This window comes from Carassius gibelio, chromosome A9 (assembly GCF_023724105.1).
Source record: "Carassius gibelio isolate Cgi1373 ecotype wild population from Czech Republic chromosome A9, carGib1.2-hapl.c, whole genome shotgun sequence".
In the NCBI taxonomy this organism is placed as follows: domain Eukaryota; kingdom Metazoa; phylum Chordata; class Actinopteri; order Cypriniformes; family Cyprinidae; genus Carassius; species Carassius gibelio.
In genome coordinates this window covers 14508266-14530859 of record NC_068379.1, presented here as the reverse complement: position 1 = coordinate 14530859, position 22594 = coordinate 14508266, and the positions used below count along the sequence as shown (strand labels likewise).

At 40.5% G+C, this 22594-nt stretch overlaps 1 protein-coding gene across 2 annotated transcripts; it reads right to left on the bottom strand.

Annotated features, from left to right (window-relative positions):
- Positions 1–9676: 9676 nt before the first annotated feature.
- LOC128019684 (protein mono-ADP-ribosyltransferase PARP4) lies at positions 9677–22268 on the bottom strand. 2 transcript variants are annotated; one of them, XM_052605803.1, is made up of 35 exons: positions 22112–22268; positions 21631–21770; positions 20988–21183; positions 20565–20670; positions 20364–20442; positions 20118–20216; positions 19844–20002; positions 19612–19749; positions 19348–19506; positions 18914–19065; positions 18685–18816; positions 17938–18036; positions 17637–17820; positions 17398–17542; positions 16382–16521; positions 15967–16098; positions 15792–15878; positions 15540–15704; positions 15407–15450; positions 15061–15139; positions 14831–14968; positions 14504–14711; positions 14315–14385; positions 14047–14234; positions 13858–13957; positions 13575–13745; positions 13225–13305; positions 13037–13117; positions 12844–12939; positions 12306–12413; positions 11358–12192; positions 11094–11257; positions 10903–11005; positions 10437–10569; positions 9677–10355 (listed from the first exon to the last, which is right to left on the bottom strand). In XM_052605803.1, exons 2-35 carry the CDS (start codon positions 21754–21756, stop codon positions 10154–10156), a joined length of 5100 nt encoding a protein of 1699 aa, XP_052461763.1. In that variant the 5' UTR covers positions 21757–21770; positions 22112–22268; the 3' UTR covers positions 9677–10153. The 2 variants fall into 2 exon arrangements, with proteins under 2 accessions (XP_052461763.1, XP_052461762.1); XM_052605802.1 differs by having other exon boundaries at positions 12300–12413; positions 22112–22247.
- Between the last annotated feature and the right edge of the window lie 326 nt (positions 22269–22594).

Below are 22594 nucleotides of genomic sequence, written 5' to 3'. Positions count from 1 at the left end.
AAAGAAACACTTAAGCAAAACATGGGCAGGTCCTTAATTATTATTTTTTTAATCAATTTCACTGGTAGCCTACAGTATTAAGAATTTGTGGGTATAATATTTCACAGATCACTATTTTGCCATACTCACTTACATAAATGAACTAGTGGCCTGCACCCACTAGTAAAACAATTCTATCTGATTTTTGGATTGACTTTGGATAAATTCTTGTACTACAAGGTAAATCAGTCAAGAGCAGCATACATTAAAGACTCTGACAGCAGAGCTAGTAAATTAGGCGCGGTCCCTTTAAGAGACAAACGCATCCATTATGATGATACACATCCGATTTTTTTTTGCAACTCTTTACTTTCACTTAAGACATAACCACATACTTATTCGAACACACTTTCCAACACGGGTATTTCGACATATTTTGTATGTATTTGTTGTCGGTACAAAAGCAAGAAGACTTTGAGACGCGTCTCTGCTTGCCCTGAACAACACCGCGCTGCTGAATTGAGCTCTTTCGCTTTTCGCTCTTTTTTCTGTTTATTTAAACTGCGATTTGAATTTGTTCGTTCAGGTCCAGGAGGAAGTGAACGTCCTGAACGAGAGCTCGGTTCAGTGTTGACGCGCGGCTCTCTCTCGTGCACACGCGCCATCAGCTGCTCAGTCCAGTTTCCCGCAGTGCGGGGCTGAAGCGCGAGTTTACTGTGACGTTCCGCCTGATGATTCAGTTAGAAACCAGCTAAGACCAGCGTGACAGTGGCCAAAACTACTTTAAAACCATTTAATATATTATTCAAATTGTTTTGTGCCGTTTCGCTGCAGTGTTTTAATGTGAAAGGCTGTAAATGTGTACTTCAAGTGTTCAGAGGAATACGTCGCGAGCTCGCTGTGATGTTCAGCCTGATGATTCAGTTAGAAACCAGCTAAGACCAGCGTGACAGTGGCCAAAACTACTTTAAAGCCATTTAATATATTATTCTAATTGTTTTGTGCCGTTTCGCTGCAGTGTTTTAATGTGAAAGGCTGTAAATGTGTACTTCAAGTGTTCAGAGGAATACGTCGCGAGCTCGCTGTGATGTTCAGCCTGATGATTCAGTTAGAAACCAGCTAAGACCAGCGTGACAGTGGCCAAAACTACTTTAAAACCATTTAATATATTATTCTAATTGTTTTGTGCCGTTTCGCTGCAGTGTTTTAATGTGAAAGGCTGTAAATTCTCTGTGGACTTCAAGTGTTCAGAGAAATACATTGCCAGCTCGCGAGCAGTTGGCTGCCGCGAATATATCATGTTATTACTTTAAACAGTTCAGAAACATCTCAATTTAGCTCTTGGTGTGTTCTAACGTGTGGATTGCGTGCAATAGCGTTTTTAAAATGTCTTAAATAGGAATGAATTCGCTTGTTGTCGGCTCCGTGTAGACAGCCTGAGCTGAGCAGCAGTGATTCTTCTCTCGTCTGACTGCTCCCCTCCCCTAAATGTCATTGCAACTGTAGGGGCGCAATTTTTCTCAGACAATGTAAGTCTATGGGTAATGAATTTTGACATTTAAAAATTAATAAAAAAAAAACTTTAAGTCTGATCAGTCTGAAAAGATATAGCACACACCACCGCTCTATCCCGCAGGTGTCTGCCGAGTTTGGGGCTTGTGGCTTTAAAGCCCTAGGAGGAGTAGCGTTCAGAATTTCTGTCAGAAAAATAATAATAAGAAAAAGAAGAAGTTTAAATAGCATAACAGTATGTTGGCTTGTTGCCAAGCCAACTACACGAGAATGCTTGTTTCATTTAAACCTGTTCCCATGGCCTTACTATCAGCGTGTCCTCAGAGCGATTACATTCTCTAGACTGCGTGTTGCTATAAACACAGATGCGTAAATGCTGCTGCAAATATGCTTAATATTTACCTCCTGCAATTGATGCATATCTGTTAACATCATTTTATTTTTACATTTTTTTTTACAACGAGCTGACCAGGCAACATACACACACAGCAATATGGATTAAAAGAGCATTCACTTATCTTATATGTGGATTTCAGATGTTCTGAAACATGCTGCAACAGTTTGATTTGCAAGCAGCAATGCGATGGAAGAGATGCTGAAGAATGGAAATTTTAATTGACCGCTTGTGGTGGGTGTCAAAACTGGATTGGTACACGTCAGGAACAGCTGTCTGTCGGCTGATGTGAGCTTGACTGACGTGGCCTGCCTGAACTAATGCAATGCTCAATTCATAGGGTTAGTTCACATGAAAATGAAAATTAGACCATGAATTACTCACCCTCAAGTCATCCTAGGTGTGTCATGATTCTGCCCTCGTGTCCTTGATTTTTCCTAGTCTTGAGGCAGGATCATGACAGACCCGTGTTTTGTGTACAAGCGCATGGCCTTGTCTTTGGGCCATGTGCTTGTGTTGTCTCGTTCCCTTGCCCCGCCCCCCTTGTTATCCTAGTCGTGTCGTGATTGTCCCATCTGTAACACCTGTCGTGTCTTAATTGTTCCCCCTATTTAGATCTCCTAGTGTGCTCTGTCCTGCGTCGGTTCATTGTGTTTCTCAGATGTGTACTACTTATGTGTTCTACACTTGTGATTGTACCTCTGAAGTCCCTGTATAACCGTGAGTGTTATTTGTAGTTAGTGTTCTCTAGTTTTGAGTCTTTGTTTACCTTGTCTGATCAGTCCTGTTTAGTATTTGTTGTATCTGCCCTAGTCCTGTTTTCCCCCTCGTGGGTTTTTATTTTCCCCTTTTTGTAAATAAACCCCTTGTTTGAGAATCCCTGTCTGCACCTGAGTTCCTCCCTTACCAAGAACCTGACAGAATGAACCGACCACCAAGGAACTCAGCAGACAGGAGGCAATGCTGGATGGCATCAGCCAGCCAGCGAGATTGTTTTGAGGGCTCTCGCCTTGTGGTGTTCCGGGGGACCAGGGGAGGTCGTTCCGGAGTGAGCGGGCGAGAGGAGGAGCCCCAGAGGTCCCCACCTACCCAGCTGCCGGCGATCCCGGAGGGTCGTGTCCTGGCCGTGGCAACCCTGGTGGGTCAGGCAAGCCCCTCCCAGAGTCCTGAGGTGCCCTCCTCAGCCAGCAGTCTCCCCATGAAACGAGGGAGACGGTTTTCATGGGAGTCGGCTTCAGAGTCTTCGGCGTCCGAGTCTGCCCTGTCCGAGACCAAACTCCCCCAACCCGCCTCTGACCCAGCTGTAGCCTCTGCACCGCGCCCGAGGAGGAAGAGGAAGAAGAAGGAGCCTGCCGGTCCTGTGACCCTGTCTCCTCCCGAGTCAGCAGCGGTGAGCGTGCCTGAGTCAGCAGCGGTGAGCGCTGGCGTGCCCGTGCCAGCAGCGGAGAGAGCTGGCGTGCCCGTGCCAGCAGCGGTGAGCGCTGGCGTGCCCGTGCCAGCAGCGGAGAGAGCTGGCGTGCCCGTGCCAGCAGCGGTGAGCGCTGGCGTGCCCGTGCCAGCAGCGGTGGGCGTGCCCGAGCCAGCAGCGGTGGGCGTGCCCGAGCCAGCAGCGGTGGGCGTGCCCGAGCCAGCAGCGGTGAGCGCTGGCGTGCCCGTGCCAGCAGCGGTGGGCGTGCCCGAGCCAGCAGCGGTGGGCGTGCCCGAGCCAGCAGCGGTGGGCGTGCCCGAGCCAGCAGCGGTGAGCGTGCCCGAGCCAGCAACAGTGAGCGTGCCCGAGCCGGCAAAGAAGAGAGCTGCAGTCGTGAGAGCGGAGGAGAGAGCCGCGGCCGACTCTGCAGCAAAGACTCTTGTACAGTCGGTCTCATCCCATAAGGAGCTGCCTATTATCCTAGCTGCTAAAGCATTTTCTGATTATTTGTCCCGTCTTGTCCAAATTTTAGAAGTCCCCGTCAGTCCTGTTTTGTCCCCTGACCCTGTCCCCAGAAGTCCTAAGTGTCCAGCCGTTGTCTCCCCGTGTCCAGCCGTTGTCTCCCCGTGTCCAGCCGTTGTCTCCCCGTGTCCCATTGATGTGGCCCCGTGTCCCGTTGATGTGGCCCCGTGTCCCGTTGATGTGGCCCCGTGTCCCGTTGATGTGGCCCCGTGTCCCGTTGATGTGGCCCCGTGTCCCGTTGATGTGGCCCCGTGTCCCGTTGATGTTGTATCCCCGTGTCCTGTCGTCTCCCCGTGCCCTGTAGATGTAGTCGCCCCTCGTCCTGTAGATGTAGTCGCCCCTCGTCCTGTTGATGTTGCCCCGCGTCCCGTAAGTGTTGCCCCGCGTCCTGTGTCTGCTCCTGTCAGTTATCCCGAGAACCCTCCCCGCCCCTCACCACCCAGACCTGCCCGTACCCCCCGTCGTCAGCCTTCGTCCTGTCCTCCTAGGATTCCTACCCCACCCACCCGCCCTGGTCTGTCCCCCATGAACTTTGTGGTCCCGCCCCCTCCCCTTCCCTGTTTGTTTTTTTGATTTGTCACCCCAACCCTGCTGTTGTGTACTCATGTTTGCCTTTGTTGTTATTTGTCATGTCCTGTTGGTTTGTGTCTGTGTCCCAGTCTGTCATGTCAGTCGTGTCCCGTGTTTGATGTTCCCTTGAGGAGCGTCTGGAAGCCGCTCCTTAAGGGAGGGGTTCTGTCATGATTCTGCCCTCGTGTCCTTGATTTTTCCTAGTCTTGAGGCAGGATCATGACAGACCCGTGTTTTGTGTACAAGCGCATGGCCTTGTCTTTGGGCCATGTGCTTGTGTTGTCTCGTTCCCTTGCCCCGCCCCCCTTGTTATCCTAGTCGTGTCGTGATTGTCCCATCTGTAACACCTGTCGTGTCTTAATTGTTCCCCCTATTTAGATCTCCTAGTGTGCTCTGTCCTGCGTCGGTTCATTGTGTTTCTCAGATGTGTACTACTTATGTGTTCTACACTTGTGATTGTACCTCTGAAGTCCCTGTATAACCGTGAGTGTTATTTGTAGTTAGTGTTCTCTAGTTTTGAGTCTTTGTTTACCTTGTCTGATCAGTCCTGTTTAGTATTTGTTGTATCTGCCCTAGTCCTGTTTTCCCCCTCGTGGGTTTTTATTTTCCCCTTTTTGTAAATAAACCCCTTGTTTGAGAATCCCTGTCTGCACCTGAGTTCCTCCCTTACCAAGAACCTGACAAGGTGTATATGACTTTCTTCTTACAAACGAATATTAGGTCGGCTTTGCACATGCACTGCTGAGAAATGACAAATGTGGAAGTGCAGGAGAGAGATCAAAACAACTGTCACTAATTAGAAGTACAAAAGAGGATTTGTAAAGAAGAATGTCGGAGGATTTTGATTTAGGCCAAGAGGAGACTGTTTTTTTTTTTTTTGCCAAAGTAAGGCAAAGTAATGCTTCCTTTGCTTTACTTAATTACTTACTTACTTACTAAGAGGGTGTGGACAAGTCTGAACTTTTATAAGGAATATCTCTTTGGTTTTGAGACTTTAGTCTTTGCAACTATAGGAATTTTTAACACTTCAAAGTGAAAGGACATTGCATCATATGACTCGTTTAAAAGCAAATGAGACAGATATGTAAAATTTCTCTCGAGCTCACAGATTTTTCCTATACTTTTTTTATCAGCTGTTTATCAGCATGATAATGTCCAAATGAAATTTTTTTTTCTAAAAATGCAGAAAGTTAAAAATTAAAAATTATATGGTCTTAACTTTTTGAGTTTCCTTGCCACAGTCTTGAAGTTTTGTTTATGTAACTCAGAAAAAAAAAAACATCTAAAGGGAGGCAAAAATGCCTTAATGGCTAAAGGGTTAAGATTTTGAGAAAGTGCTAATTGATAATGGGCTATTTCATTAGGTTACTATTTGGAAATTGGTTTGATTCTGTGAAATTATATACCAGCTGGAAAACACATGCTGGCACAGTAATGTATGTGGGTAAAAAATAAACATATGCTGCAATTGTGGTCTTGGACTTAGACATCAGGTGACTTACTCATACTGTTTTACTTCACTTTTCACAAAAATGTACAGAGGAGCCTGAACATGTGTATGTAGGCTCATGCAACTGGTTTATCAAGAGTTCAGGCTATGATTAAATCATTCTGATCAAAAGCAGATTTTTAGAATAGATGAAGATTGTGTCGGTGAATTCATTTAGCACAGTGATGTTCTGTGGAAAAAAATATCTAATTGAAAACATAAAAAAAAAAATAGAAGGATTTATAAAACAGTGAACACAAAGGACCATGAAGTGATTGGTTTAAGAGCATGATATTAAGATTTTACACAGCATCCTGAAATGCTAATGACAGTGTTTTTTAATTTGGACAACTAAATGGTTAAGGCTTTGTAAGATGTGCAATGAAAAAGGGACACATTTGATGATTATTTGATTATTTTGGAAGTTGTAAATAAAGCAACGCTTATTAGGTTTTACAAGAAAATTTGTTCTGCTTCCTTTGGACCAATAAGTTATTTGCCTTTCTTTGTAATTGTCAAATGTACTAACAATTTCTGTGTGAAAATTGTTTGAAAGTAAGTCTTACACCCTTTTTTCAGGGTAGTATCAAAATCATTTTACAAATATCTGTTCATTTACAGCAAACGTATCTGCAAAAGATAAATGAAAGAGGAAGTTTGAATAAGTCAATATCCCTTTTGATGCAAATAATAAATCAGATTGTACTGAATAACTGGACCAATTTATGAAATACTCCAGGACATTTATGTTGTGAAATTGTATAATATTCACAAAAACTGGGAGATTGACCTGGATGCATAATGGAAATTTTAAGTATTTATTTCGGAACATTCTGGCATAAATATATATTTATAGGTATTTCATCTCCTTTTTATTTTCATTATGTTAATAAAAGAAAGAAAGACAGAAAGAAAGAGAAAGAAAGAAAGAATACACTGTCATTGAAGTTGCATACATATCATGAGCTGTCCATGAAATCCTTCAAAAGCTCATACTGAAACCATAACACGCTGCATTTTTTGGAACAAATTCCCACATCTATGCCACTTTCAAATTTCCAAAGAGGAACCAATTGTTGTGGTAAAACTAGACCATTTAAAACCATCCTGAGAAAGGACAAATTGAGGACTCAGTCAAGACTTCACGAGAGAGGAAACAGCTGTGTTGAACCTCTGCATCTGAGCTTCAGCTGATCTACAATGCCGCATCTTTTTTCCGATATTCCAGACAAAATGCGTGTGATGCTGTCACAGGCTGCGAATGTATTTCTAGTTTTTATAATGATTTACATTTTTCAGTACATCTTTAATTCTCAGTTTTCGTGCTCCTGCACACCTGAGATTCATGTTAATGTGATATTTTACCTTGCGCTCGTTCCTCTGATATTGTTCTTTATTTTAAAAATAATGAAACAAACCAAAACAAAAGTTTGTGCAGCCTGTCTCCACGGTCTTTGTCCACAAATCCTCCAGCTTCTTGGAATCGCTCTCTTCTGGGGGGGATTTGTTCTCTTAGATGGAGACTTGTTTCTCTGTATGATAACCAAACATAATGACACACTGCGTGAAATTCCATGCAAGAAGGACTCAGATCTCACTCTTCAAGAAAAGAGCACTATTACAATCTACAAAAACTGGTCACAGGTAAGGAGCCTACTTTGTTCCGTTCTTAGACTGCTTTCTAGTAGCTGATGTAAAAAATTATCATGTTTGGACTGTTGCAGTTTGTTTTAACTGATGATTGCCATATTTAATTATATTATATGATTTATTTTATTATTATTTTGTTTAAATTTAATGGTTATTTAAATTATATACCAAAAGCGAGCAAAGAATCACGTACGTAGCTACATTATGCACTTTGCTGTTTATGAAGAGAAAACAAAAACAGTCTCATCAGAACAGTTCTGATTGGTCATTGCATTCATAAACTCAACAGAATCATGTGTGATTGTTTATAATGAGCCACGCTGTAAAACGCCTAAAAAGAAATATGAAGCTTTATAATAGCCTATCTAAATGTAATTTCCGCAGTCAACACTTCATTTTCACTTTTTTTTGCAACAGTCGTAATAGATTTGGTTTAATTGTGGACTACCGGATCATTTTTGTCCAATTTGGTGGTATTTTTTCCTAAAGCCCCCGTTAATTTCAGACCCGTGACAGGTGTAGAGATTTAGTTCAAGATTTAAGCATAATTATTATAACTGATTTATCAAATATATTTTGCAGTTTTGCGGTTACATCTGCATAGCTGTTGGATTCTTTGGATGGTGGCTGACATCAAACACCAAGATTGGGATATGCTGTGAAAGTATTTCTTGTAGGTGTTTAAAGAAATGCTGTTGCGAGATCTGTAGCTCTGAATGTCGGAAGAACTGCTATAACAAGATCTGCAAAGTAAAACCATACTACGAGATGCGCTACGAGGAGCTCCTGTCTGAGGAAACAGATAAACATTTGGATGAAAGATTGCGACAAATAGCCAAAAAGAGAGCAGAAAGAATATGCTCGAATCATATTTGTGATATTGAAAATAATGAGCTTAGACACAAAGAAAACGAACAAATAAAGGAAAAGGCTACTGAAGCTTGGTCTAAAATATCTCGATCAAATTTCTATGATGAAAAGCTTCTTAATGACATAAACGATGAACAGAACTATATCACTTGAATGCCAGTCTGAATTCAATTCTCATGAAGATCATCTTCTCAATCCAAAAAAAAATTAGTATTCTGAATTTTGTGGTACTAATAAATACAAATTACAGTTTTCTTTAATCACTACCAGTTTTTAAAGATGTAGGTCACGTTTTCAGAATTCTCACACAACATCAGTTTATGTTGGTTAAATGGTGGATCATTTTCCATTGCTTTTGCACAAAATGCTTTAAGTGAATTCTAATGGAAAAGTTCATATCATGAAAATAGCACATGACTGCTTCATCTGGAAAGCATCTGCTGTGAATAAACATCTCACAGACATCTCTAAGATGTGTTTTACATTCTAAATCAAAAATATTTTAAAGACATCTGATATATATGATGTAAACGTAGACATCAAATAGACTTGTCCGTGTGATGTACTGTATGTGTGCTCTCAGTCACTTACAGATTTAACATATGTAAAAAATGTTTTGATAGTTTTAGTGTATTTTGATTGTTAATTTAAGTGCTGTGCCAACTAAAAGTTGGTTAGGAGAACTGTGTGAAGAGTTTTCAAAAAGTGACCCAAGCATTGAGAACGGTTCTGTCTGAACGTACGCTGATATTTTCTGTTTCAGTGGCAGGGCACAGATGCTGAATAAGTGATTGCAAGTGTCTCTACAAAGTAATTCCTACTGTATAATTGTGAAGATGTACTGTAGGATATTATGTGATTAATAACTGTCTGTTTATGTCCATGAGTCACTGTATATTTACTGTAAAAATGTACAATACTTGTGAATGTCATTTTTTTTACTTTTTTTGTTCAATGAAAAGTTCATACAATCAATATATACAACAATCCAAATCCAAATGCATGTTCATTTATTACCATCAGGGTTATTATATAGATAACTAAAACCAAAACTGAAACTAAAATTCAAATAAAAAATTCAAATAAACTGTAATGAAGTAAAACATAAAAGACTTTGTATTTTGGCTGTTTTTTCCAAAGCAACATTTCTCCTTTACATTTAGTTTAACTTTGTATACTGAAATAACTAAAACACAAAAATAAAGCTAATAAAAACAGTGATCAGGCCTACTTGGTGTATGGTTATACAGTTATACTGTTACAAAATAATAATAATGTAAACTTCAGAAAAATTGCTTTATTAAACTCTACAAAGACCATTAAATTACAGTCTGCATCAGATCATATAGCCATGAATGCATTTCAAGAAGTTTACCAGCAAGTCTGAAAGTAATTTTTACGTCTCCAAACTTAATGACTGAACGTCTATACATATACTTAAAAAACACACACAGTTTAAACATAAAAGGATTTATCTTTCTATTTCATTAAGTTCATAGTGTGTAATAATGTGGTGAACTACAGCTGTTAATTGTTCTTCTACAATATCTGTGTGAACCTTCCAGAAAAGTTAAGTTAGTTTTGCATCATTTATTTGTAAATGACACTTGGATTTGTATTTTGCAAAGAAATTCAGACATTTTAAGTGTGACTGAAGTGTCCGAATATATATTTGAGCCAATTTAAGGCTATAAAGTTTTTATTTTCTTCTTAGGCAAACAGCAAAGTGAAGCAGAAACTTGCAGTGTCTGTCCAGTTTCTACATGACTGATACACCTGTACGTCTCTCCAGAATAGGTCTGAGTGGGGAATATGGGTGTGGAGAATCACAGCCCAGTAGTTGACGTGTAGATGATTCCCAATCCCAGCCGATCTCCAGCCTGCTACACACACACGGATACTGTCTGTCTGTCCGGCAGGCCCAGTCCACGGCCCTCTTCACTGCTTCCCAGTACATCGGTCTGAATGGAGAAGAGTACAAAGTCATGGATCCAAAAATACAAGAGTAAATCACTGCGCTGCATGAGGACGTGAGCTGGTACCTGGGCTCCTGGGACTCTTTCAGCCGGAGGAGAGACTCGAGCAGCTGTCCCACTGCCAGCTTCTTCACCCGGATCAGCTGCAGCACCAGCAGAGTCGCCACCAGCCTCAGAATGTCAGCATGAGCCTTCACACCTGACACACAAAACATCTGACTGATTAACTGATTCACACTGACAAACTGAGCCCCGAAAATAAAGATTAGATTATTTGAAACTATATTCAGGTTCAGCCTGATGCATATTGCACTTTAAACAGGAAAGCACTTTCTCAGTCTAGAGAGCTTTACTATGATTGGATGGTGTTACACAGTAAAGGCACAGATGTTTTTCTCAGTCTGTCTGGAAACAGTTGTGCTCACAAGGTACATATGGCACCTACATGCCACATATGAACAAACTGTGATTGGTTGCTTTACGTGTCAGTCAGTATGGACCAGACCAGAAACAAGCATGAAAAAAATCTCACCAAAAGAACGGATGCCTTTCTCCTTAAGGAAGACATTGGCAAAAAAGTCTATGTCCAGGTTGAGGAAGCTGCTCAGCCTGTCAGTGCACTCCCAGTATCCATCCTGTATCCAAACACAACGCATATGTTTAAATCCCCTAAAACATTGACATACTGTATATAATCTAGTGTTTTAAATCATGTGTAAACACCTCATGCTGAAGGTCAAACAGCTCATTCCAGGCCACTGTGTCAGATTTCCTTCTCAGTTTTGACAAAGTGTCTTGAGGTTGTGAAAAACGTTGTGCCCAGCAAGTCATTGTTTTTTTTTTCCAATATCGAGAAGTGTCAAACTCGAGAGAGAAACTGTCTGCAGCTTCATGAGAAATGGCACAAAGAATGGAAAATGTTTTAATCCATCTGAACAATGATCACAGAGGAAACCCCATCAGCCTCATCAATCAGAGTCAACTTACCAGGCGCAGAACTCAGAGAATTAATACATATCAGTTTCTTCCTTAGTTCCGCCTCTAGCATCACTTCTTGTTGCTGTTGTGCTTGTTGTTGAGGAGGTGCTTCAAAGAAATCTTCATCTGATGAGCAACACCAATTCAGAGACTCACTCAAAAGACTGGGGGTTCTTCTGGAGTCTCTAAATGTAGGGGGAAAGTGCAACTGAGAAGAATTTGAGCGGACAGCAGCTATCAAGCTTGGAGGAGGAGGAGGAGAAGGTGACGGGGGGGTCCTGAACATGGACCGTGTGAAATCAAGAGGAGTAGAATCAGGAGAACCTGCAAACTGTATGACATGTGCACTGCTGGCATTTAAAATGGGACGACTTTCACATATGGATCTAGTACTTTGCACACTGGGACCAACAGGAGGAACGCTGTCATCTCTGGACAAATAATCTGATGATGCAGATATATGAGAATACTGATGGAAATTAGGCACCGAGGCAGTTTCGTAAAAGGGACGCTCGTCACTCATGGAGGAATAACAAGCAGGCATTACGGCAGCGTGAAGGGGAGGCCTGTCACTCATGGAGGAAGAAATGGACTTAAAGGTCGGAGTGGCAGCCCAGCTATAGGGAGGCTCTGGAGCAGTTAAACAACAGAGATCACCTGCGATGGCAAGGCCACTGTAAGGCTCTGCCGACCCTTCTAGAAAATAATCACTAGATCCCACAGCCTCCTCCATTTCACAATAATCAATTTCATAAGATATTTCATTCAAAATGCATTCTTCCATGTAATCCCCATGCAAATAATTATAGGAGGAGCTACTACTGGACAATTCCTCTGATTCCATCTGAAAAAAAAAAATAATAATAATAATAATTTAATGCATTGTTGTGAATACATTACATGGTGCTACATTTATATGACAAAAGTTGTAAAAGACCATTTTGTTGTTACCCTTACATCTTTCGGCTTCTCTTCAGTCCAGCCCATGTATGGTAAAATATCCACATCCTCTTCTGATATGATTTTAGGAATATCTGTGAATCCAGTGTCAAGCTCATTCTGGTCCTGCAAAGAGCAACTGAGGTTACAGAAGTCATTCAGTTTGATTTTTATATTTCACACTTTAGTAGAAGTTGAGTGACATCGTCAAGGCCAAAACAATATTGGTATTTTTTATTTATCAGCATTGGTAATACATTTCCCCCTCTTGGCCATTTAGTGTCATAAGTCAGAAAATGCAATTCTCATTGTGCACGGATCTTTTTATTCTGTTTTAATTTTAAATTATTTATTTATAAACAACATTTTCATTAACATTTTGTTGAAATAATATATTTTGATTATAAATATTTAATTGGATTGTGCATAAACCTTTTTTGGGTGAATTTCTAAATAAATATGTAAAAATATTGTTGTCGTTCATTTTTAGATTGTATACTGTATATGTTCAAGGAATGATCTGAACACATAATCCTTAAATTAGCAGTAATCGTACCCTCTCTTCAATGGCGACAAAACTTGTGAACTGGGACAAGATGGAGAACTCTTTACTGAGCTCAATGATGTAGGACTTCAGCTCTGCTTTCTTCCCCTGATAGAAAAGAGAAAAAAGACAGCAAGTCAAGTTCTTCTGTTAGAAAATCTGACAGTTATAAAAAAAATGACCATTATGTAGCCAAATATTGTACCTCGTGTTCTGCCTCACTGTTGCCTAGTATGCCATCTTCATAGTCTCTGATGATCGCTCTTGCTGTTAACTTGTGAAGGAACTACACACACACACACACACACACACACACACACACACACACTTCTAACTCCTGATAAATAACTGATGATGTTTTCAGATTATATGAAGTATTAAATGCTGACTCACAGTTCCTTTTGTCTTTTGTAGTTCTGTGGTGGAAACCATGGTTTTGATCTCTTGTCCACTCAAATCACCAAACAGTGTGGCCTAAACGAGTAAATATTACACAATTCAAAGCAATGAATGAACACACAAATAGCTGTTTAAATCAGTCTTTATAGTGTATTACATACAGTATATTGATTGAAATGACAATTGAGATTTAGATTTAAGATTTTATTATTTATACAGCTGTACATTATTTCTAATTTAAATAATCAAGGTGTTTCCATACTGCTTGTCCATAAATTAACACAAAGAAGAATATTTAATCATCTTTACTTATATGCACTAATATAACAGTACAGTCTGTGTACCTGAGTGCAGTGTGGCACAAAGCCGTACACCAGAGAGTGACAGTCACTGAAGAGGGCGTGAAGCTGTGAAGGGGCTTGAACAGGACGGGGCGCTGTGGGACTAAACTGCTGCCACTTCACTGCCACTGATCTGCAGCCTGGAGACTCCATACGCTCAACCTGAGCACGCACCTGAAATTACCCACAAATCTCTTCAATTCAAGCCTCAGACTGGCCCATATTGCAAAGTTTATCTTTCCTTTTAAGTTATAAGAAAACTAAACAAATAAAGAGCGTTACTCACCTTCTCTGTCCAAGTGTGTTTCATCTTTGTGTCAAAAAATTCATATGTTCCTCCACCTGCCTGAGCCAAAGCTCTGAGCATATGACGATTGGCTGTCAAGCTAGACAAACACAAACACAATCAAACTGCAGGTTCAGAAATTCATTGGAAGTGAAGGAGAAAAATAAAGGGATTTGTTTAAAGGCAGACCTGAGTCCGCAGGTGAAGAGGCGCGTGTGGCAGGAGTTTTCTCGGACCAGCTGTAGGGTCAGAGGCTGGTTCTGAACATGTCCATCAGAGAGCAGCAGGATGTTCCTCACGCCCCGGCAGGGAGGCAGCAGACTCAGGATCCGGAGAGGCCGCCACAGATCAGTGCTGCCACCAGAGCCGCTACACGACTGAAGAGAGGGAAAATGCAATGAGACGCAAAGGAACTGAGATTCAGAACCATCTTTAACCATTTTTAAACATTCCTCACCATAATAAATTTTCTGGCTGCTTCAGATGCCTCAAATAAAGGCAATGGTGCAGGAAACGCTTCCTTGTAATCTGTAAAAACACACATTTACCCACAATGCTTCACTCTGATCACAAGAATAATAGAGAAATGAAAATGTCAATGTGATGCTTGATAAAACAAAATCAGATAGTTTCAGTGAGCACTAACCAGTGCTGAAAGAGATGATGTTGATCTTCAGTGAGTGATCCAGAGATTTGAGGACTTGAAGGGCAATCCTGCGAGCGTTTAGCATGGCGTCTCCCCGCATGGACTTGGAGGAGTCCAGTAGAATGACCACATCGCTCACACTGGACGGACCTCCAGAGCTGGACACCCCGATTGACTTAAAGTCAGGATAAAACACCAGCATGCAGGCCTGCAGAGATCAGATCAGAATCAGTCTTCATTATTGTCACGCTGCGTAAGATTTTTGTCTGCAATATGCTGATAAATATCCAAGACACAGAAAAACAGATTAAAATCATATTTCTTTACCTGACTCTCTTTATCCGGATGGTTCTCGACCCACATCCTGGGCATGTGGATATTAGAAAGACTGAAGGACACCTGTAACCCTTCAGATCCCAGAGTCTGTCCCGGTAACGTGCTGATCACTGCCTTACAGTCTGTCCTCTGAGTGGAGAAAACACTAAAACTGTTAATATGGGTCACAAATGATTGTTTCTTTTACTTCAGAAAATACAGTATTTAGTCAAATTAATAACCTTGGTTTTGATGCGGTGTGAAGAGCTCAAGTTGATGATCTCATAAGGCATTTCAATCGACATAGACAGAGAAAACTCTCTGAAGAAAGAGAGAGGGAACAAATCAAAGAGAGTTACAACAACCCTGTGCCTTATTTAGTGACCATCCACAGTTCAACTAGACCAGGTGCTACTGTATATAAAGCATGATGTTATAAATGTTAAAGGTTAAGTGTTAAATTATGTTAAATGATGTGACATGCTACATTAAATAATTGTCTTCTATGTTGTTACTCCTCAGCAGATGCAGTTTTAGTGAATCTTTAGTGAATTTCTCTGTGATTTCTCCAGCGTTTGAGATTCTCACCCCTCTGACTGAAGCTCCGTCACACCAATCTTTTCAACAGTTGCCTGAAATGCAACACAACTGTCAGTCAAAACACTGCAACAATCATCAGGCCAAACAGGATTTTAAACAGAGTGACAAAGGCCCATCATACCTGAGTTGTCTGATTAAGGGCGGCGCTCTGTTGCCATGGTGCCACGCTGCCGGACAGTGAGAAGATTATAGAGCCTGATCTGACCAGCAGCTCAGTGATGAACGTCACTTTGATCAGAACTGTGGCTCCAGGAGGAAGATTCCCCACACTGATAGTAAATACATCCTGTCTCACAGAAACACATGACCTTAAAGAAACTTTCTGATACATTTTCACACATACGTCAGCTCCGGATCAGTTACAGTAACTCACAGGTGCATCCTGGTCCATCAGGTAGGCTCCATGGCCTTTCTCTATGGCTTGCTTGTACTCCTTACGAGCCTGCTCTTTTTCCTTTACCTACAGGAAAAAAAAGATCCATAAAAAATTGATGAGAAAGAGGTTAAAAAGCAGAGAATTTATTTGATAAATTCTGAATGATTTGCACCTTTCCAATGACGTGTTTTCCATTGATAAAGGCTTCAAATCCACACACTGCTGCCGTCTCCTCCAGTGGAAAGACATACTTTGCTTCAATGGGAACAGCACTCTGGTTTGTGTAGGTCTGAAAAATGATGACCTGGTAAAAGTGGAGACAAAGTTAGGGTTGTGATTTGAAATTATAATTCATTGTTCTGGTCTACATGGAATTTCATTATCTGTCTTTTAGTTTGTTAATTCTGTTGCTTCTTATTTCTTCCCATGTCTTTTTTTTCCAGTAGTCCCTGCCTTGTTCTAGTTTCAGTTTATTAGGCTTGATTACCCATTTTGTACTTCTATATGTGAAAGAAGTCCTTTATCTCGCTCATTTCTCAACATTTCTTTTAAATTCCACACCGCAGTCCACTGCTGTAGCATCATACCTGACACAGCAGGTCCATCAGCTTGCACTTCACATTGACAGCCTGCAGAGGAAGTTTCTGACCACTGCTGTCCAGCAAACCTGCGTTCATCTCCTCTAGAGGATTCTTAGTGGACTCCAAACCCTCACCATCACTGGACACTAAAAACACACAATCACACAAAACTACTGCTTTTATCCAAAGCGACTTAGTTACTTTTATCCAAAGTGTAGAGCACAGGAGGGCATTACAATAGTGCAGTCTGGAGAGAACAAGAGCTTGGACAAGAAGTTGTGTAGCTTGCTCTGACAGGAAGGGTCTAATCTTCCTAATGTTATATAGGGCAAATTTGCAGGACCGGGTCGTTGTAGCAATATGGTCTGTTAAGCTTAATGATTGATTACAACTAGGTTTCTGGCTGTCCTGGAGTTATGGTTAACGAACCCAGCTGTATAGAGTAGTTGTGATGAAACGATGAGTTTGCTAGAACCACCAGCAGTTCTGTCTTAGTAAGGTTAAGCTGAAGTTGATGGTCTTTCATCCAGCTAAAAATGTCACTCAGACAGGCTGCAATGTGAGCAGCTACCGTCGGATCATCTGGTTGAAATGAGAAGTACAGTTAAGTGTCATCAGCTTAGCAGTGATAGGAAAAGCCATTCTTCTAAATGACAGATCATGATGACGTCATGTAGATGGAGAAGAGAAGTGGTCCAAGTACTGAGCCTTGAGGAACCCCAGTAGCAAGAAGTTGTGACTTAGAAACTTCACCCCTCCAAGACACCCTGAAGGATCTATCTGAGAGGTAGGACTTAATATAGCAACAAATATTACAGCATTCACTTTTACAGAGCAGCAGTTAAATGTTATTATTTAATACTCTTTTCTAAAATAGTTTGCTTTCCTTTAGCAAATATCAAGCAAATATATTGTAATTTATTAATTTGATCCTGGCACCATGCTGGCACCAAGGAGTCCTAATTCCTCCAAATATAAAAGCTGGTCTCTCTCAGCATGTCCTGTTCACGGATGTTACTCACAGATATCAGCGGTTGTGTCCGTGATCTGCATGAGCTGAGTGTTAATATGAGGCTGGAACTCTTTTAACTCGTCCCCCTCCAGACTGTACTGGACCACATACTTCATTCTGATCTGCTCTGTGTTATAGACGACAAACTCATCATCCTGTCAAATATAAAAACACAAACGCAAGGGTCACATCAGATCCCAAAACACAAGCAGAATATTTAAGTTCACAGAAAATGAGTAAGAAAAGCACCTCAAAGTCAGAGAGTCTGCTGGGAGAGCGGCGGACTCCGTGTACACTGTGACAGCCGTCAGGAGCGCAAGTCAAAGTGGTGTCTTTCTTCAGCAGGTCCTTACACCGACCCAACGCCACTTCACACACCAACAGCAGCCGAGAGCCGTCAGTTACACTGGGCTTGGAGTATTTCACACTAGTCCTTTAACACAGAGAACAAACTTACTGACTGGATAAAATCTCCAGCTGTCATTAAAGTGATTCATATTATTTATTAATCTGTTACATGAAGAGATGAGTAATGCTAAAGATAACTGACTTTAGAGAGTCACTGAAGTAGATTCCTCCTCCAAGATTACCGATATCCGTTCTCTCGATCCCATGCTGTTCAACTCCAACCCTGGGCAGCAGCAGACCTCTATAAAGAAGGTTTGAAAATATATATTCAATTAATTACACCATATGCTGATCAAATGACAATTAATCATATTTATATCAACCGTTTTCTCAGAAAAGCTAAAAAATGAAAAAATAAAAGACTTTAAAAGAAAAAACTGAATAGACTTTACAAAAAGTAACTTTGTAAATTAGTAACTTAGTAACTTTCGCTCAATGTATAATCAAATATTATATTTTATTAATATTTTTTTTTCATGATTGGTCTATTGTATTATTTATTTTTTTGTATTCCTCATTTTCTTGATTGTTAAATTGAGATTAACTTGCCAAAATTCAGTGAAGTTAATATATAAAAAAAAATAATAATAACGATTTAATAACACTGGTTAACGTCATCTTTAGCAAATCTCAAAATGTATGACCATTCATTTGTACATTACGTTCAGTTGTACATAAGTGTGTGGGACACTTAAATTCATCTAGAGCATTAATTATAATTTATTTAGTTTTTAATATTAGCCAGAAGAAACATGGTTCAACCACAAGCACTGTCTGTCTTCACTTACAGCTCCACATATATAAAGTATGTGACAGACACATTGCAGGTGTGTGTTGTTTTGTCACTGCATGTAAATAAAGTTTTTTATTTTTAAGAATGTGCTCTTACCGTGACAGTATTCCAACAAAGCTGCTGGAACTAGTGGAGTGGAGGAGGGGTTTAATGTTGCCTAAATCCTCCCTAAACATCTGAAGCTCCACCCCTCTGCTGACACGCAGTATCTGCTGAATCTGAACAGGCCTGTAGTGGATACAAGATTAACACCATCATTTAAAGATGTGTTTTGACATATATTCATGTTTGAAATTCAGACCACAATCATCACAATCAAGCTGACCTGTCCTGAAGCAGTTGAGAGACAACATGAAACTCAGGGTTTTGTGGTGGAACAACCTCAATGCTGCACCTCAGAGCTCGATACTTTCCCAAAGACGAGACCGAGGGGATTCCCAGAGTGGCCTCACTGACATTCACAATATCTCTGATCAGCTGGAGACCACAGAAGAGATAAAAGAGGAAAAAGGTCAAATCTGCACTGCTTTTTAAAAATCCAAATTCATCTACCAAAATCTTCAAGTATATAGGAATTTCATTCAGTATTTGACTATTATTAAAACTAGATAATCATTGTATTAGTTATTTCTTTTTCTTTTAAATCTGTGTGTTAATCAGTAATGATTTATCTATTTTTCAACTGGCTTGGCGTACATCATTACACTCTGATCCTAAAGTATATATAATAATTGATACTATAATTGATGTATGTGATACCTGACAAAGGTCTAGTTTCTGAGACACAAGCTTGTGTTTGGAAGGAGGGTCGATCATTCTGAGGGGTAGAAGAGTGTTGACCTCCTCCAGCAGGGCTTTGACTTCATCCTCTTTCTCCGTCTTTTGTGCCTGCAGTAACAATCCCTCCACCCTGCTCACCTGCAACAGCACAGAGCCAATAAACACAGCAGGAGCCATTAGACATACACCACTCCTGACAGCGTCTTTACTGAGCTGTGTGTGGTTATCTAAGCTCATTCTCACATCATTGAGGCTGATTCTGGAGACAGGGACTGTCAGGATGTTATTAAGGGACCCGAGAGCTTCAGTCCAAACCAGCTCCACAAAGACACCAACTTCCTGTGATAATGTGCTGCAGTTCAGCTTCTCCTCCAACAGCAGCTGCAATCAAAAGAGTGAGCAATTATTTCACATTAGACACACGTTATACACATATCAAATGAATAAAATCAGATCTGCGTTGTGTTTATTTAACCTGCTGCAGGCTGTAGGATGCCAAGCGCTCAACCTCAGAGGGAAGTGTGTGTGTCTTTGTGAATCCCTCTGTCTCCATCTCCTTCATCAGCTGCAGATATGCTTCCACTGCATCTTCAGACGTCACGCAGAACACAAGCTTGTCTTGAACCACGGCAGTCTATAGTGAGAGAAACCCATCACAGTCATCACAAGACAAATTCAGCATCTCCAGCACCATCTGTGACTCCAATCATAACAAGGTGAATTTTAAACAACATTCAGGATCACCAAACCTCAGCTTCACGCAAGACTGAACACAACACACGATACTGCTGGCCTGCTCGGCCTTTGGCACTCTGCAGCTCCAAAACAGACAAAGCCTTGGGTTTGACCTGCAACACACAATCCAACACTTGCAGACATGAAAACACTTTCAAACAGTGGTGCAGTGCTGAAGGCTCATCATACCTTTTATTTATTTATGTTATTTTCTCCCCTGATGTCCACTAATAATGTTAATGTGACTGATGCTCACTCACCCTCTCAAAAACCGAATACTTGGCTACTTGAAAATAAGAAGGAAATTCAGGCAGGCCATGGTCGCCTTCTTTATAAACTCTGCATTGAGTAAATAAAAAGATACAGTCAGGTAAAAAAGCACATCTTAACAGGACAAGTGCTGTTGAAACTGATAAAAAAGTTGAATGAACTCTGAGACTGACAAAAAAACAAGAGCGCACCTGAACCTGTCAGGACGGGGTCCACCCTTCTCAAGCTCAGTCTTTGTGATTTCAGTGTGACCTTTGAACTTCTCTTTTTCTAGTTTGTTTGTCGACTCTTTTACCTCTTTATAGTGAAAAAAAACATTAGCTCAACCTTGCAATAGAGATAAATTGTTAAATCTCACTTTTATAACCCAAATATAACATCAAATACATTTCTCAACAAAAATGCACTGCAACACAAGCAGAAACATACACAAATACAGAAAAACACACACCCACTGTGAGCAAATAAATCTAATCTGGTTGTGACACTCCCATCTGTCAATCCACCTCTTTTAACATCTGATGTAAGTAAATCTTACAGTATCACTCGAGACAAACATCTGTTTTAACAAAGAAAGAAGAGAATTACTTAAACGAGGAAAAAGAAAGTCCTACCTGAACGGGGAAGGAATTGAGAGCCGGGATACGCCAGCTGTGGGGCCAAATCATGCACCGTCAAAGGCAGGAGATGCCCTTGGTCCAGACAGCTCCACACATACTGCGTCCCGACCACTGGGATCTGGAGCTTCTGGATGCTGCGCTGCCGGTTACTGCTCAGGTCATTCACACTGCTAGTGATTACAAAAGAGCACTGGAGGAGATAAACGTAGGTCAGAAGATTCACTAAAGCTCTTTAGTGACTCAATAGGACCAAAGAACACTTGTTACATACTTTACGCATTATACAGTAAAGCATAAAATTCAGCTACATCTACATTACAACATAAAATTAGTCAAGCATTAGAGTAGTTAATTCATCACTTTACTTCACCAGAAGTAAAAAAAACAATTGTTCTCAGCGGCTGGCAATAATATGCATCTAGTCTCTGGATTTTAAATGTTGCTGTTGTATTTTTAACTATTTTTATTGAATAGTATCAGAGGGTTCAACAAACCAAATGTTTGTAAATAGTGTAAATGTCATTTAAAACCCAACTCTTTATCTACGCGTAAACAAACTCTCAGAGTAGCTGCTCTTTTAGTTTTGATAACACAAAAAAAAGAAAGATGTTGCGTAACAGTAAAAATGAACAGACACCTCTTTGTTGATGACATATGAGATGTTTCCTCCATTCTCCAGAAGAGCTAGTCTCAGTTTATTCTTCTCTTTAAAAGGCAGATTTTTGACATCTAACACCACAGTACAGTTTTCAAACACTGTCATGGTGCCAGCAGTATCTGCAGATGTAGAGAAAAGCGATAGAAAGACAAAAAAAAAAAAAAAAAACTGCAATGAATCCTACAGTAAACATAGATCACTGGAAAACTACAAAAATAATATGTTTTCTATTAGTAAGTATCAACAGAAACACTCGAGTAAACTCATGGACTATTCATTAAACAAATCAGATTTATGCACATTATTTATACTGACACACGCTTAAAACATGTTACATTTCTCAAGTTACAATCTTTCTGCTGATAGAAAGTAGTTAAACAGACAATAATAATCCAAATCCAGCTGCAGTATTTCTCTCGCTAATGTTGTCATGTCATTATCAGACAGAAGAACATCTTACCGAGGACAAAGTCAGAGTCGAGTGAAAAGTTTAGATTTGAAGAAAATACTGTTAAAGAAGGCGTAAATAATCTGCACTGAAGAGTTTAAGGAGTTCTTCCTGACTCATGTTTACAGTAAAGACACGCCTCCATTCCTCCCTGAGATACAAACATTAGACGGGCTCCATCCAGTGGACCAAACTGTCCTCACGTGGGGGAAAAAAACCTGGAGAGAATTTGATTGGAGAAACAATTATTGATTAAATCCGGTGACCAAAGTCTGATGTCTTTTTCACATTGTGAGAGTTGAATAAAAGAAAAATACAACCGCGTTTGATGGAGCTCTTGCTCCAATCACAGTTTTGTTATCACCGACTCACCGTGACATTTTTATGACTGATGAAATAGTCAGAAAATGTGCAGCCCAGTCCATAAAGTTTTTTTTACGCATATTTATTTGAAATATATTTGAAACTGTGCCAATCTCTAATACAAAACCATAA

Coding starts and splice junctions, on each gene's coding strand:
- LOC128019684 (XM_052605802.1), bottom strand. CDS start 21,756: ATGACAGTGTTTGAAAACTGTACTGTGGTGTTAGATGTCAAAAATCTG. Junction 17,821..17,937: donor TACTTCAGTGACTCTCTAAA/GTCAGTTATCTT, acceptor TCTGTGTTAAAG/GACTAGTGTGAAATACTCCA. Junction 13,958..14,046: donor CTCTTCACCTGCGGACTCAG/GTCTGCCTTTAA, acceptor GTGTTTGTCTAG/CTTGACAGCCAATCGTCATA.